Below are 17462 nucleotides of genomic sequence, written 5' to 3' on the forward strand. Positions count from 1 at the left end.
CCTGTCTGGATCCATCGGGGGGGCTTTCATTGCCTCCCTGCCGCCCAAACTCTTCTGATGTGCTGTGTATTTGTTTGGGAGGGGGAAGGGGGAAGGTTAGATGTTTCTGACCTGCTTTTCTGCTTTTCAACTGAAAGTAAATTAATGCACACACTAGATTCCCCTCTGCTGCGCTGATTGGATCCTTGTGCCGATTAAATATTTCACACTGATAGAGGGATGCTGAAAGCACTCAGCTGGTAACATGGGATGTGTATCAGCGGTACAATAACTGACTTTCAAACAAAAGTCAAACAAAACCCCCAGTTTGCTGCAGTTTTGATTAGAATGAGTTTCACTTTGAATTTAAATCCTTGAGCCTGCTGCAACAATGGCTAATTAACTGTGATCTGATAGAGAAAAATGAACATGTTCTTACTTCTAATGACAGGCAGGCAGTAAGTTGTCAAAAAAAAAAAAAAAAAAAAAAAAAAAAAAAGAAGGAAAGGAAAAGAATAAACCAACAGATAAAGCAGCTTTAAAAAAGTAATGCAGTGATTTAAGTTCAGCAAATGCAAACCTCCCTGTCCATGTGTTATGTTCTGTCTGACTTAAACCAGAGTTGGTTGCTGATGGGTAGTAGAACTGGCAACAGGAACTACTCCACCATCTCCTCCTTCTTCTCCTTCTCTCTCTCCTCTGTCTCCTTCTCCACTTTCTCCTCCTCCTCTTCTTCTTCCTCCATGCCCACCCCCAGTTGCAACACCTGCACATTCCTACACAGGAAAACAGCATTTCAGGAATGGTGCATAAAACTTTTCCCTGCCAGTGTCTCCATCCTTGGTTTCAGGGAAACACACCTTAATGTCCTCTCCTTGGGACAGGCAGCCTCTCACTCAAGGGCTGTATGCAAAAGGGAGCATTTCTGAGGGGAACCTTGGGATAAAGAATACCCCACAAGGCCCTTCTCCTCCATTTACACCCACCAGGCTCCTTTCAGTACCCATATATATGTCCACCTGCATGCTCGGCCCCATATCTTTATGCCTTGGTGCTTAAGGCTGGGTAGTTGTTAAATCCTCAGATCAAGCAGCACCAGTAAGTAGCAGCTTGGATGTGTATAGTAAACCAAAATCCTAAGACACGATACCAAAGTGCTATGGCTGGTGGCCATAGGGCCTTTATGTGTTCTCACTCTTGGAATATTAAATATCCCGTTGTTCAAGTGACTGTTGATGTGACAAAGGAGTAAATTAACAGAGGTCATCGCCCATGTGGCCAGAGGAGTCTGCTCAGCTGTTTGGCATGCAGGGTTTTACATTAGTGACCAGTGCTAAATTACTAATTGAGAAGCCGTAATTTCAGTTTGGAAGTGGAGAGCTGCTCTTCTGCGAGCAAACTGTCAGGGTTGTGTGGAGGGTTTTCTCTCATCCATGAGGCTGCTAAGAAGAACCCATATTGCTTTGAAAACAACTGCAATTTTTCACAGCAAAACCACTTTGTCAGGAGAGCATCATTCTAGAGAGATTAATGGACTGAAGTCTCTATCTCCAGCATGGGCGTTAAAGTATAAACATGATGGACAGTGTGTTTTAGGACCTTTCTGAGCATCTCGTATTCTGCTCTGAAAACATGAGGGGCTGTTGGGAGGCACGTGCCTGGGTTAAAAACCCTGCTATGGGGAGGAGCAGCCAAAAGCAGGGCATTCCCCATTGAGGAACAAGAGCAGATTCTTACTTCTCATGTGCATGCGTGTGTGGGAAAGGAGGGCCAGGACTATGTTGGTACAAATAGAAAAAAAGATTCTCTCTGCTTTGAATAGTTGAGAGCATTCCACGTCCAAGATGGAAAGTCATAAACAAGAAGCAGCCTTCTTACACATTGGGGTGGGCTTGCGTGTGACCGGCATACATATTGCAAACTCTGTTTTGCCTGTGGCATCCTGTGGTGAAAATGAAAGTTGTGCTGCTATTGAAAAGGCGCGGCTTCAAAATTGGTGTATTGTGAGGGCTGGGGTGCTGTGGATGGGAAGCTGCAACCTGATTTCCAGCACGTAGAGCCAATCAGTTTTTCCTTTTTCTCCCCCCCACCCCCCCTTCCTTTTTTGACTCTTCCATTTTATCAGCACATTCGCTGCAGCAGTGTCCAAAGCGTGCTTCGTTTCTTATTATCCATTATTCCAAAAATGAAAGAGACTATGTTGTAGCAACTGATTCTCAAAATGCAGATTTTGCCTTGCTTTAAAACACAAGACTATTCTCTTAATTAATCTGGCAGAAATAGAGTGTGGATTTGGAATGCAGGTTGTGTGGAAGATTTCTTCTCATATTGTAACCTTTACATTGACCAATGCATCTTTATCATTGCCTTATTGGGGCCAAGGAATAAAAATGATCATTATAAAGAAAACAGCATAAGATCTCTTCTCCTACTTGCCCAATCTAACTAAAAGGGGCTTTTCTGAACTTTTGGAAGGCACACTTTCAGAAGATTTTTAAATGAGATACAAGAAGAGGCTTTGTAGCTGCATTTCATCAGATAGATGATCTTTCTGTAACTCTTTTGGAAACAAAATTGAAAGACCTGATCTGTTGCCCATGCTTTCATAGACAGTTTCTAAAATGTGCAGTTATTTAAATAAGATCTGCATTGCATGGTTCCCTGTGGAGGTGACTGGCACAGGCTGATATGTCCTTTTAAGCCCATCGCAAGGACAGAACTCTTTCAGTATTTTCTTTATTTCCTTCAAAATGCTCCAAAACCTAAGTAGGTTTTGGAATGGTCAACATTAAAAACATTTAATATTCATCTCAAGCTAGATTTTGAAACAACCAGTAGCCCCATATTATTTCCTCCAGTTTTTTTGTTCTTGTTGTGCACAGATAGACACTTCCGTCAGTTTATTGGGAAAACATTGACACATTACATGCAAAGATGTGCAAAAATAATTCATGGTTAATACATGTAGGGAGAACAGCAGAAAAAGGAAGGATGATAGCTCGAGTAGTGAATTATTCTTTTTTTCCTTTCAAAATTTCTGCTTTGGTACTTCTCATGATGCTTTCCTATTACATTCTGTCAGGCAAGCAGTAACCAACCCCCTACTTATTTACTTGCCTTTTCCACTGAGCTAGCACAAATTGTATCTTTTGTATCTTTTGGGATCATGGAGTTTTGTTTTCTTGGATGTTTTCTGCTTCTGAAAAAAAAAAAAAAAGAAAGAAGTGAAGTTGTATTAATGCCCGTAGGATATTATGCAGTAGAAGTTTTATTGAAATGAAAATATGAATTCAGTGTGGTATGACCAGGCATTTGTCATAAGTTTTTCACTCATTCAGTAATTAAACATTCACATTTCTGGGGACAAACATTAAAAAACACTTTAGTAATATAGGAACTACTCAATGATAGTGAATGGTTTCACTGTTAACATAAGAAGAAATCGTTGGGCCACTGCTGTCAGCAGCAAAACTCTGATGGTACGCGGCAGAGCTGGGATTGCACTCCTAGGCTAACTCTGTTAGCTTCCAGATAATGGGTTTACATCACTGGAACAAGGAGAGTGTTTTTCTTCCATCTGTGAACCTTTAGTGGTGTGCATATGACATAAATCACAGCAAAAACATAACCACAAAACTGAAATATTAACCTGAGAGCTTTGCATTGGCGCTGCAGATTCGTGAGGCGCTGTGCAGGGAAGTTCTCAGTAGGTGGGATGAGGCATCACTCAGCTCTCCTGCACACAGCAGTGCTGCACCTGTAACAACACACCACTCACATGGAACAGATAAACAGTTTTATAGAATTTTGTCATAAGCAACGTTTCCCACGTACCAGTGGAATAGTAGAGGAAACAAATATGAAAGCAAAAGTAAGCAAAATTTAAAATGATTTATATGAAGCCACCACAATCAGTAGAATAATGCTGATATATTAAAAGGAAGATCAGTGTTCCTTTACATTAAAATATGAAGCAGGTATCTGTAATAACGCGATTTCATAAAAATATACTGGCAGTCCCCAGAGCAAGCATATTACACCATTGGGCTTTTAAAGCATGTAGTGAGTTTAAAGATAAGGAGGCAGCAATTTCTGTAAAAGTCAGTTTGGAACTACAGGGCTTCTGCGTTATTCCTAGAAGTGTTGTTTTCAGTCGTGATTCTGAAAGGAACCGAGAATGTCTGTGACTTGGTATCTGCTGGTATACACAGTGTATTTAAAACAGGCTACAAACAAAACTCTAACTGGCATTGCTGGTACAGCAGCAGCCCTAGAAATGTGGGGAGCCCTACTGAAAGGCTGCACACACATCAGATGCAGCCTCTAGCCAACAGCACTATCAAGTGCATAAAGTCAAACATCGGCAGAGGTCTTCACAGGACTTACCTTTACTTCCAACTCTAGAAGAAATGAGATGCTTAGTACTTCTGAGTATCAGATGAGGCTGGGAACAGTCTATATCTGTACGCAGCCTACCTAAAACAGCATTTCTAAGAACAGCTCCTGGGGTCACTCCAAGTGCAACAGCTCCATAAAGCTTTTGCTTTTCAGAATCGAGCATTTGACACAAACACAGACACGTATGGTGTGGCCCCTCCACACGGCTGCACAGACCTCCGACACCGCTCTTAGGTACCATACCTGGGTGCTACAGGTGAGGGCAGCTGCTCTGCTGTGATCTCAGAGCTGTGAAGAGAAACAACGAGACTGAGAGTTAGGACGGATGCTTTAGATAAGAGGTTGCTTGAAACACCTGAAAGGAAGAAGAAAAAAAATTAAAAAACGTAGTTTAAAGGTAAGAAAACATGACTCGCAAGTAAGAGCAAGGTGAAAGAACGAGCACTCAGCGAGCGTTCAGAGTGAGGCAGTGGGTGAGAGAGGCAGGCACAGTTGAGAAGCGGTGCTCCGGGAGTCTGAGAAGCCGCGTTTTGCTGTTTCTCACGCACACCGCAGCACCACGAGCCCCGTGCTGCGGGCCGGAGCGGGGCAGGAACGGGATGGGCAGTGTGAAGACCGCAGCGTCCCTGCAGCTCCCGGGATCCCCGCACCGCGACCCGGCGCCCACCGCCTCCCAGCGGCGAGGCTGCGGGCGGGAGCGCCGCGGGCCATGGGGTGACGACGCTCCTCTCTCTGCTTCCCTCCCGCAGAAGCTGGCGGTGCGGAGCTGCCCCGCGGCCGTGCTGGTTGGCGGCGGCTCCGGCGGCAGCGCCAAGCCCGGCGGCGTCCCGGCGCTCCTCAAGGCACCCGGCGGCGGCGGCGGGAGTCCCGGCGGCGGACCCGCGCAGAACCTGGCCATCTCCGTCGTGCCGGCCAAGGCGCCCATCGCGATGGTGACGGCGCACCTGAACGGCGGGCTGGGCGGCGGCGGCGGCGAGCCCCCACAGAGCGCGCCCATCAACCTGCAGACCACGGGCACTCGCCGCCCGCCCGAGCTCGGCGCCCGCGCCCAGGTAACGGCGGAGGGCGGGCGGGGCGGGCCGCGGGGTGGGGCGGGCAGGGAGGCGGGCGGGGCCGGGTCGCCCCGGGCCGGGGGGGCGCCTGGGTGGGAGGGGGGAGAGCGGCGTGAGGGAGCGCGGCGGGAGGGGATCGCTGTCTGCGGTCAGCGCACCGTCGCAGTGGGTGTTCCTGGGTGTGCTGTGCTGAGAGAGGGAAGTGGTGCTGACGGAGTTAAAAGGGACGTCTGAAACTTTACAGTTTAGAGTGTGGTTGCTAACGTCTTTCCTACTTTCTGCACGTAGGGGCAGTGGTGACGTGCTTTTTGCATCCCAGTGCCTCTCCATAAGCTCAGGATAAGAGTCCCTGATCATAGGATGGCCTGGGTTGGAAAGGACCACAGTGATCATCTAGTTTCAACCCCCCTGCTATGTGCGGGGTAATCAGTACCGAAGAACACAGGGATTGTGTGTGGCACCAGGCAAGCAGTAACTGAACTGTCCATAAGTTAAGGCTGGGCTGGAACCTGTGGGGCTGTTGGATACCCGGGGAGATCCTTCCTCAGTGGCAGAGTGAGGAAGCAGCTCACCTTCACGCAGCTAGCAGAAGGGAAGTGTGCCCAGCTGCTGGGAAACAAGTGCTGTCCCCCTTCTGGGAGGGCACTGCTGTCTGTGCACTTACATTGATGCAGCTGCTTGGGGAATTCAGCTTTGAATCTCTGGTCTGTAACCATGCTGGGTCATTTCCTTTACTGAAGGTGTTGCTTGTACTTCATTAAAAAGATGGTTGAAGCTCTTCCAGTCGATCTTTCTTAGACTTTTGGAGAGTAATCATAAAAGTGGTAAGTGCATAAGTGATGAAAGTTTCAGTATTTCAGTGATCTGTCATTTTATGAAAGACTGTCTTTTCCCATCACTGTTGCATTCTATAGAAAGTAAAGAATGAAAACAGGAGGAGGAAGCTTGAAACACCATGCAATGTAGTTAGGCTGAGCCATCATCTGTAGTTAGGAGTAGCTGCAGACATGGAACTAAAGATTTCCTAACTTGGTTAGCTGGCCTGCTGCTGAATTGCCCTTGGTGCTGTGCTTTCCATTTATCTCTTCCTCAGGGCAAGTAGGTCTCACTGCTGCCGTCCGCCTTCCTGGCACACTGTATTTAGCCCTGTAGGGCAGTGCCCCAGTGATGCTGTGGTGTTTTGCCCCAGTATTGTGTCTTTTTTCACAAAGAAGAGTTTTACTTTAAGCTGAAGCTTGTCGTTATTGAAATAGCATGGGAATATCATCCAACATTTGGGGTTTGCCTTAATTTTGCTGGAAGAAATGCTCCAGTGTTTTTCTTTAGAAATCTCTTCACATTCCCAACTTTTCAACAACTTTAATTTTGTGGTGCAGTATCTCTCATTATTTAGGCAGTGTATGCAGAGTCACGTTAATGATGCAGAGAACTACAGCAGCCTTTGTCTTTTTGAGAACAGTCAGCAGGCATGGATAAAAACAATTAGAAATATTGAATTTTAAGTGTATAGAAACACAGGCTGACCTCTGTCCCTAAGCTGTCAGGGAGCTTAGTGCTGGATTGCATGTTAATTATCACCCTTCTACCCAAATTAAATTTGTTTTGCAAGGCTTCTTATTCTGATCCAAAGGAAAAAAAATAAATCTGTACTTTCTTCATGCTAATATCTTGATTGTATCCTGAGTACTGGTTACAAATCAGTAGCAGTCACTCTTTAGCTACAAGCACTGCAATGTCAGATAGAAATTTCATTGTTGACATTTATCAATAAGCATTTATTTTTTTATTTGTGGCATTGTTGTGGCTCAGAAAAGTATTTTTTTTTCTACTTCACTGTATGAAGTTTGTGAGATGGAGGATAATGACAGCCTTCTGCAAACTGGGTTTAAGGTGGTAAGCTGATAGTAGTAAATTAGATTACTGGTGTAGTATAGCCTATCCCTCTGCATCTGCAAAGTGAGGGCAAAGGCATAAAATGTTATGAGTAATGTTATGAGTTTCTGAACAGTGGTTTCTGCTTGAAAGTATTTAGGGGAATCAGGATGTGCATACAGTCATCTCAAGTGGTATCTAGTAAAAAGAATGGTGTGCTAAATGAAACTCAGTGGAAAAAAAAGGGCATCAAACACTGTCATCTAAATGCATAACTTTTACATGTAGATAGGATGAAATGTCAGTTTGTTAGAGAATTTTCCTTTGGACAGCTGCATGTCAGCACTTTCATTTCAGACTGTTGTTCACCTAGCAGATTTTTAAAGTGATTTTGAAATGCTGGCTGTAATTGAAGCCTTATCTGCATTGAAAAAGTATCTAAATAAATCTGTGTGTAACGGATACTGGAGGATTGTTTAGATATTTATCACATCTTTTATTAGAAACAGGAAATGTTGTGATATTAACCATGATTGAAATCTGTAAGCGTCAGAAATCATGAGCTCCAGAAGCCAACGCTAGGTCTACACTTTTCCTTGGCAGCCTTTCAGTGTTAATCCCATGTATGAAGACATAACTGATAGAGCTACACTGATTAAAGCGTATGTGTGGGTATGTCACAATTACAGCTCTTTATCCAGCACAGAGAAATGAAGCTTGGAGCTTCATTTGGATGAGCTGGAGCAAGTTATGCTGGCAAAAGCTGAATTTTGCTGGCATAAGCTGAATTTTGCTGGCATATGCTGCACACACACTAGGAGTGCTTTGCCTTCAGAGAACAGCTATAGCTGTTCTGTGGAGATTGCCCTAGAGCTATGGAAGAGTTGTAGGATAGCACCATTCCTGCACCTACAAAGTGCTCTTACTGTAAAGAGATTTTAATATAACCTCGCAAATTACATTTTTATTGTATTTGTGTGGTATTTGCTAGTTCCTATCCTAGCCATCATTTCCTCTCTAAAAGCAGGATGAGGTTGCTTTGCTGAAGGGCGGAGTCCCATCTGCTGTACTGGAACAACACACTGGGTAAAGAAAATGCCCCTCTGCTACCTCATCTTTCTCTTCTAAATAGCAAAACTGAGGGCCAGCAGGCATCCCAGAACCTAGTTTGGGAGAAGCAGAAAGCCTTTTGGCTGTTCGAATGCCAGTTGGATCAGCCAGCTCTTGGGAGAGCAAGTAAAGAGGGGGGGAATGCAGCTGTCAGCCCTGTTTTTCTGCTTTTTGAGAGCAGTAGAAGAGAAGAAAGCCCTGGATGAGTGTATCTGTACTGGGCCATGGAGCACCAGTGTGCAGGTACATAGCATTGCTCTGCAGAGGTGCTCTGCAAAGGAGTGATTCCCTGTCCATCAGGACTCCAAATTTGACAGCATAAAGTCTGCCTTCTACTACTTTCCATTCTTCCCTTCTGACACTTGTATTCTTTGAGTCAGCTGGAGGAAAGTTTGGCAAGCTTCCACATGCACATGTGCTGTTGCACCTTGGGGCTTGTGCATACAGGGAGGTTATTTCAAAGTAAAATACAGCACGAGGATTTATGGAGCTATAAATTCTTGGCAGGATGGTAAACTGTTCTCCACAAATGCTTCATTAACTACACAGCTCAAAGAACTTCTTGTATCCTTGTATAGATTGAGAAGGCTACATGGGTATCAATATTTTTTTTTGTGGGTGCTTTATTTTTTTTTCAGGAAAAGGTAGCTTTTATATGTGTTGGAGGAAGCTCATATATACTTCTTACCTGTCTTTTTATTCAATTTACTAGAAAAAACTGCATTCCAGAAGTTTAAGAACATACATTTGACTGTGATGGCCATTTTTCAGAATAATTTATTTGTACAGTGATTTATTACCTTTCTCTTCTCCATCCCACTTAATGTGCTCCACTCTGCTTTCTGTAAAAGTGCTTCCTCCATAATTGGAAATCCACCTGCATGTATGACTAAGTCTTTTTGCCTTTTATTTATTATTTGTATTGAAGGAGTACTTAGAGGCTTTATTTATAGATTTATTTATCTCTAGTGGTTATGTGGCAATATATAGCTTTCTTCTCTGATCCATGTTACCATAATTTCTGAGCATAAGCCAGTTGTTAATATATTTTCCCAGTATGGAATTATTGTGACTAAGGTACTATTTTTCCACATTTTCCCAATGGAAAACTGAAAAATAAAGGATTAATTTATGCTTCATCACAAGAAAATCCCAAGGACTGTGTAGGATCACTGTGTTGGCATCCACACTACTGAACTTTTTGCTCATTTTAAGAATGACTTAGATGCATCCATATTGCACAAGGCACCCTTGGGAATATGAACTGTCCCATGCATCCTTGCTGCATGCCACAGCCCTTTTTTTGTTCTTGACATGAGTCTGTATCCATCTAGGGATCTGTGCCCATCTGGATCTGTATCCATATGCTTCACGCAGGCAGAAATCATAGAATCATGGAATATCACAAGTTGGAAGAGACCTTCAAGCATCACCACTCCTGACTCCGCAGGGGACCACCCAAAATTTAAACCCTATGTCAGAGTGCATCATCCAAATGCTTCTTGAACTCTGGCAGCTCAGTGCCATGACCACCTCTGAGCATCCTGTTCTAGGGCCTGACCAACTTTTCCTAATTCCCCCAACCTGACCCTCCCCTGACGCATCTCTGTGCCATTCCCTCAGGTACTGTCACTGTAACCAGGAGCAGAGACCAGCACTGCCCATTCACTCTCTTACTCCCATTCCAAGGAAGCTGTAGGCTGCTGCGAGGCCTTCGCTCAGACTCCATTTCTCTGGGTTGAATAAACTAAGGGACTTCAACTAGTCCTCATAGTTCTTCTGTTCTAGACCCATTCTCATCTTCACAGCCCTCCTTTGGATGCTCTCTAATAATTTTACGTCCTTCTTATTTTGTGGCACCCAAACTTTCACGCAGTGCTTGAGGTCAGCAGAGCAGCTCCTGATTACAGGCTCCTTTTAAGTACCAGAAGTCTGCAATGAGGTCTCCCCGGAGCCTTCTCTTCTCCAGACTGAATAAGCTCAGCTCCCTCAGCCTGTTTTCATAGGAGAGATGCTCCAGCCCTCTTAGCATTTTCATGGCCCTCCTCTGGACCCGCTCCAACAGTTCCACATCTTTACTGTGTTGGGGGCCTCACATTTGGACACAGTACTCCAGAAGGGGCCTCGTGATGGCAGAGGGAGAGGAACTATCACCTTCCTTGGCTTGCTGGCCACATGTCTTTCAATGCAGCCTCGGTTAAGCTGGCCTTTCTAGCCACAAACACACACTGCTGGCTCATGTCCAGCTTTTTGTCCACCAAGGCCCTCAAGTCCGTTTTGGCAGGACTGTTCTTAATGAGTTCTTCTCCCAGTCTGTACACATATCTGGGATTGCCCTGACCCAAGTGGAGCGCCTTGCATTTGGCCTTATTGAATCACATTCATTTCACATGGGACCACTTCTCAAACTTGGCTAGGTCCCTTTGGATGACATCATTTCTTTTTGTCTTATCAGCTGCACCCCTGACCTTGGTATCATCAGCAAACTTTCTGAGGGTGCTCTCGATCCATCTGTCTATGTTATTGATAAACAAGTTAGAGAGCACAGCTCCCAAGACAGACTCCTGGGGGATACCACTTGTAACCAGCCTTCACCAGACATAGAGCTGTTGACTATAAGACTCTGGTTGCAACCTGACCATTCTGGTTGCAACCTGACTAATTCTTTATCCACTGAACAGCCCAGCCTTCAAATCCATCTCTCTCCAATTTAGAGATAAGGATGTAATGGAGGATCACGTCAAAGGCCTTTCTCAAGTCCATCTAGATGGCATCAGTTGCCCTTCTTTTGTCCACTGATGCCGTTGCTCCATCATAGAAGGCAGTCAGATTGACCAGGAATATCAGCTGCCTAAGTGGGTAAAAGCTAAGTTAACATCTACCTTGTCCTAAATGTCCTAAATTAAAGGCTTTCCTTTCATGAACCCAAGTTGACTGTGACCTATAATTTCATCATCTTTCATATTTTTCAGGTGTTTTTCGGTAACTACCAGAATGATGACTAGTGAGCACAGGGAAGGACAAAAGAAAGACCTAGATGCTCCACATACGTCTAGGCAAGGGGTAAAATGAGGACTTACCATTATGGGTTATGAACACCACAGACATTCTTACAGCCTATGTGAGGACCATGATTCTTGCTGACATCAGAATTATATAAGTCTGTCTATAATACTAAAAAGTGTAGTTACATGTCTGTAATCCATGTCTTCTAGTCTTATCATCATAACTTTTATATTTTTCTTCAAGTACGGGTTGATCAGCAACAGCTAATTTGTTTCAACATGTTGAAGGGTTTTGTTGGGAGCTTCCTTGAGATTCATTTGTTTAGCATTGTGCTGATCTCTGGCTGTCTGTCCATTGGGTAATGTTCATGTGTGGGTAACAGTTCCTTCTGCCTGACCCCATACTATGCTGGTTTTTTTAGAATCTCCTCAAATATGAACAGGAGTTTGGTCTTCTGCTAGGAACAAATTATGTTTGGTGTACAATGTACAATGTACAAACAAATGTATGTTTGGTGGCCCTGCAAGGCAGGGGGGTTGGAACTACATGATCCTTGAGGTCCCTTCCAACCCGGGTGATTCTGTGATTCTGTGTGTGTGTGTGAAATTAGCACCCTGAACTATCTGTTTCTGCTAGTTTATGTGGAGAACTTGATATGGTATTACAAATAACAATACGTGAGAGAACTGCATAAAAAGCCTGACAGTAGGATTTTGAACAGGCTAGCCCAACAGTGAAGTTATGGTGCTGCCCTTGCCATCATGAGCTGTGAACACAGGTTCATGAAGAATTATTGTAGGTAGAGGAATTTGACATACAGGCTAACTAGACAGAGCTAGAAGAACCTGTCAAAAGTGCCTAAGGATCAAAATCCTTCTCTGGGATTCCAGTTCGTAGAGTCATAGAATATTCTGAGTTGAAAAGGACCCACAAGCATCACTGAGTCCAACTCCTGGCTTCATGCAGTACTGCTCTAAGATCCAACCCGTTGTCTGAGAGCTTTGTCCAAATGCTTCCTGAACTCCAGCAGACTTGGTACCATGTTCTGAAGGACAAACACATGGACAGGGAATTTTGCATCACGGCTTTGCTGAGAGAGTTAAGTTCTCTGAAGTATTCACTGTCCTGAATTCCATCGGCAAATCTGCTCACTGTATTTGAGCCCAAATGTCGTGCCTATGGTCACATGGACACCCTGATGGAGCAGAGAATTGAAGGAGAGTCTTAAAATCCTGTTTACCACTTGCTTTGACTTCCTTCTTGGTCTCCATCTGTTGTAAAGCATGTCTCCTAAGGAGCATGTGATGTAAACAGGCAAGGCAAACTTCGAGGAGGAATCAGAGTGTAGAGAGATGAAGCTACTTCCCAAGGCACACAACAGGAGAGAGTCCAGGTTCATCCATCACCATCCTGTGTTTAGGCCACTGCACCACAGCTCTCATGCTTTCATAGCGGTGTTGGACACATTGTGAATACGATTAGGACAAAGACATTGCAATGCTTTTTGTATGGGACCTCAAAAAGTTCAATATCACAAATTCAGTCTCTTTGATAGCTTTAAGGCATGTTATTGTTCGGCTTAAGGCACAACTAATCTTTTCGTAGCTCTAAAGCATTTAATGTTTGAGATGTCTTTGTAAATGTAAAAAAGGAGAGGTAGTTCAACCAAATTAAATTATTAATAAAAGGCAAAATGATGGGAAACTCCAAGAATTCAAAGCCCCACACAACATCTATTGATACACATTCTGTTGTACAGCTTTACTAACTTCCAGCTCTGCCATTAGAATGTTGTAAAAAGCATGGTAGTTTTAGGAAATGAATTATAGAGAGAGTGTGACACATTCTGCTTGCATTTACACCATCTTAGCTGCAAGTTTATTAAGATAGATATGTAAGGAGGCACATGAATTTACTCCATATTTAAATATGGGTAGCCTAAAAGCAGGATTTGGCCTTACTACTCCAATATATACTGTGTAAAAGCACTTTAAAATTCGTATTTCTTGCTAAATAGCATAAAATTACATCCTTTCAGGTTAATTAAACTGTATTTCAGTGCTGGTTGCTGTTGATGGGATATGTAAATGTCAGATTCAGAATAAGCACTTAAGCTTCCTGATTATAAATGGCTTCCTTTCAAATATCCCAGACATATGTATATGGTCACTATATCTAAAGTACATGAATTTCTGCATTTTTCAGTTTGCAATGGGATCAAACACCTACCAGTGTGAAAGACTGAATAAAGACAATCAGCAGCCAAATAAAACTCTATTAGCCACAACGTGGTATTCCTTACCTAGCCAAAAATGTCTAGGGAAGCCATTGTAGTATTCAGCAGGAAAGGATAAGCAGGAATGGACAGACTTTCTGATTGTTTTAAGAATCTAGGAGTAACCTTTCCCAGTTTATTTCTGTGGGGACCAGCAAGCAAACAACACTGCTTTAGACCAAACCAGGAAACAGAGGAAACTCCCAGTTTTGGAGTGTGTACTGCAGTTCTGTTCTCTGCAACATGCATGTCACTGAACATCTCCTCTGCAGGTTCATGTGAACAGGGATGTAGATCTGGATGTGCTGCTCTAGGGTTTTTGGAATAGATTTCCCTCCTGCAAATGACTGGGAAGAGTGCCTGCTGAAGAACATAAGCAGGAAGAGGCAGCTAAAGGTGCTTTCATTCTGTCAGTGATTCCTGATACTGGAGAAAAGCTTTTCAGCCTCTTTGTGTATCATCTAGGGCCTTATATACAGTTCTGAAGTAATTATAGAATTAACCAAAAGAGATCAGGAGAAAGGAGGGAAATGCATTTGCTTGAATTTCATGCTTTTTCCTGGAAGCTGCTTTAACTTCCTAATATAAAGCATAGAACTGCATAGGCAACCCTGTAATGAAAGTTTCTGTGATGTTTTTACACACTGCTGCGTATCATCCAAATAAACAAAGTCCATAGTCCTCTATTCTAGTGCAAAGAGTTTATAGGACATTATTGTTTTGATGCTAATCAGAGTAGTTCCCGTGGAGAGCGTTGATTCGCACCAGAAAACCAAAGAATGCTCTAAAAATTGTAATACACTATAGCTATTTCATTGTAATTGGAGGCTGTCTATGCCTCATAGAAATTACCAGGCAAGCATTCTTGAAAATGTCAGAATTTTTGAGTTCTATTTAAAATGGGGAATCAAGAATGCAAGGGGATGGATAGCAAATTTGAGGGCTGTGTGATTCAAACTTTAAGTGCAGTTCGTAATAATGAAAGATGATCAACTTTGGGGGTGAGGAAATCATCTCTTAGGCTTTCCAAATTACAGGATGCATAAAAACATTCACTTATTCTACATGTACTACTACTTTAATAAAAGGCAGCACTTGAGGGAAATGAAAGGCTTTGGAATACAGCCAAATGTCTTAGTTCTGTTTATCGTCAAAAGATGTTTTTGTTTCATAATCCATGGAGTTTGCAGGGTAGTTGAATGATTTGCAGGAATTTGAGTGTCTGATACCAGACTAAAAACTCTATTTATCTTCTTTCAATGTTTATATTGTAAATACAAACATTATAATATTTCCTGTTGGTGTTGCAACGTATCAGGATTTGGCAATAGGTCAGCTGTTAATCTCATAACGTGTATCTGAGTCTATATTTAAATTAATTGGAAAACTATAACAGAAAATACTGCTTTTAAATTATTTTATGTATAACTAGCAGAGGAAGAGACAGAAAGAGAGAGAGCATAGATGCTGTAAATACAGAATGCTGATGAATACTCAAGTAGTAAATAGAAATATCTTAGAAGTCATTCCTGACAGTAATAAAGGCAGCAATTTGATTTCATCTGTGGATAATAAACTGGTTTCACATTGCAATAAAAGTGGTGCTTATGTTTTATTAATATTTATTAGCACTTATTGATGTTAGGGTTTAGTTGTTATCTTTTCTTCACATCACAGCCATTTTATAAAAAAAATCAAGTTAAATTGCTACACAATAAGCAATTAAAAGTGTTAGTATATGTGTGAGAGAGAAAAATAAAATCTGTTTATGGAGATACATCTATGTGGAAGGCCAGACCTTCACTGTCTAGGAATCTAGAGTTGTGCTCAAAGAAATGGAGTTATGTAGGTTTATAGTAGCTAGAATACTTGCCCCCTGAATGCCTATAAGCATTGTTTTGCTTTTCATGTCATAATTATTTGTATGGGCTTCCTGTTGTTTAACTATATATTTTTGAATTCATTGCTTTGACTCTATGCAGTGCCTGAGATTATGCTCAGCATTCAGTGCTCTTGTGTGACGTGTGAAGGATTGCTACCTTGAAGGATATTGTGAGTCAGAGAGGGATCTGATCCAAATTTAACCAAATTTGTTCTCCTCTAAATTTAGAGATCAGCTGAATGGCAAGACAGATATACTTTAGATTCCATCGGTGACAAGGACAGTGTTGGCGGATTGCTGTTAACAGCTATATTGTGTATTTTTGATACTCATATATGTGTATGTGTGGGAAAAGACTATATACTAACTTTTATTTATCATGAGCCTGTTTCTTCTTTGGCTGCTTTAAATCATTCGTAGGTTTGATCTTGCTTCAGTACAGATAATTCTTGTGCAGAAGGTGTTCTGTAGACTGGCGTCATATTTTTTTGCCCTTCAAGTAGAAAGGTTTGCATTGGACTTGGATTTTTATTAGTATGAAATGTAAATGCTTTTTAAGTAGGCCAGGTACCAGACAAGGTAAGAGAAGCTAAAATTGTTTTTCTTAATGTTACAATCAGGTTTCAATATCCTAATTTCAGAGAATAGGTTCAAATCTTGTTCTGCAGCTGAGCATGACCCCAAGTTTAACTTTACCTTGTGCATAATTTGCATCTTCAGTAGAATTAATCCTGTGCTTGTAACTGAGTTTGTATTTTCCTGCTTTTCTCTGCTGAGATCTTAATCTTTTTGATTATTTTAATTCTTTGCCCAAATATTGTGCTTGGAGATTTGGCCAGCAAAAACAAAAGCCTGTCTCCTTTGCTTTTATACAAGATATTTAGTTAATGGGGATAACTGTTTTTAACTCAGTCAGGTCCTTATTATAGACTTCAGTTTAGCCTGAACTGATTTTATTAAGACTCCAGCAACTGTCATCAAATTTGCACGTACAATGTTGGATTGTGATATTACAAACAATTCGATTGCTGTGTCCCTCACTGAATCAAAGAGGACTGGCTGCATTAGTTAGTTTTTTTACTGAACTAGCGGTGATTGAATTGGTAAATACTAGGAAGAGGCTGACAACTTTGATAAAATTAAAGTAACATTGTATTTCCTGTAGTTTGCTGAAGCAGCAATGATGATTTGAGGATCTTATCTGCGTGTTTACCCCTTATGTGTGTAAAATGATCACACCAGTCATCCGTACTTAATTTAATGTGATACACTCTTCTCTTTCAGGAGTGAGTTTGCCAGAATATTCAAAAAGACAGCTATTTTAGCATAATAATAATGAGAATCTGACAGAAATTTGGCAGGGATACTACAAGATATGACCAGACAAGACTATGTGGTGATTAATTAGCAGTTGCTCTAGTAAAATCCCACTACCCTATTTACTGATTTCAATGTGTTTTCTTCAGAGTGAACCATTACATCACTCTCTTTTCCCTGCCCTTATCTTTTCAAAATATCCAGCCAATAATCTGTGATCTACTGGCTTGTACATCTTCTTAACATTTCTTGTTTTGTGGGATATTGGACACTACATTTGTTAGTATTGCTGGAAAAGTCCAACCTTCCTACGAAGTACAAGCAGTTAAGCAGCTGCAGGTCTCTGCTGTATCTGTATTCTTAATGTGACTTAAAAGCCAGAGTAAGTGGCTTTCAATGACACCATGATGTTCAGAGTGCTTATTCTTAGTTCTCAGGTCTTGAGGAATATGAGATCAAACTGGTTCCTTGTCCAAAATTTTCCTGAATTTAGAAATTATTATGTAGTATCAAAAATCAACATCAATGTGTGTCTTGATAGGCAATCTTTTCTCATTACATACATTAATAA

At 42.1% G+C, this 17462-nt stretch overlaps 1 protein-coding gene across 3 annotated transcripts in view; it reads left to right on the forward strand.

The window, feature by feature from the left end:
- PHF21B (PHD finger protein 21B) overlaps window positions 1-17462 on the forward strand; it is a gene marked incomplete at both ends in the record, with an annotated part of 155891 nt that overhangs the window by 88840 nt on the left and 49589 nt on the right. Inside the window, one exon of one of the 3 annotated variants that reach the window (XM_079549197.1) lies at window positions 5127-5429. The exons of the other annotated variants lie outside the window; for them this stretch is intronic. Coding sequence (XP_079405323.1) covers window positions 5127-5429 — 303 coding nt within the window. The remainder of the gene's footprint in view (window positions 1-5126; window positions 5430-17462) is intronic. 3 annotated transcript variants of the gene reach the window in all.

Source organism: Tetrao urogallus (assembly GCF_951394365.1).
Source record: "Tetrao urogallus genome assembly, chromosome: 1".
Taxonomy (NCBI): domain Eukaryota; kingdom Metazoa; phylum Chordata; class Aves; order Galliformes; family Phasianidae; genus Tetrao; species Tetrao urogallus.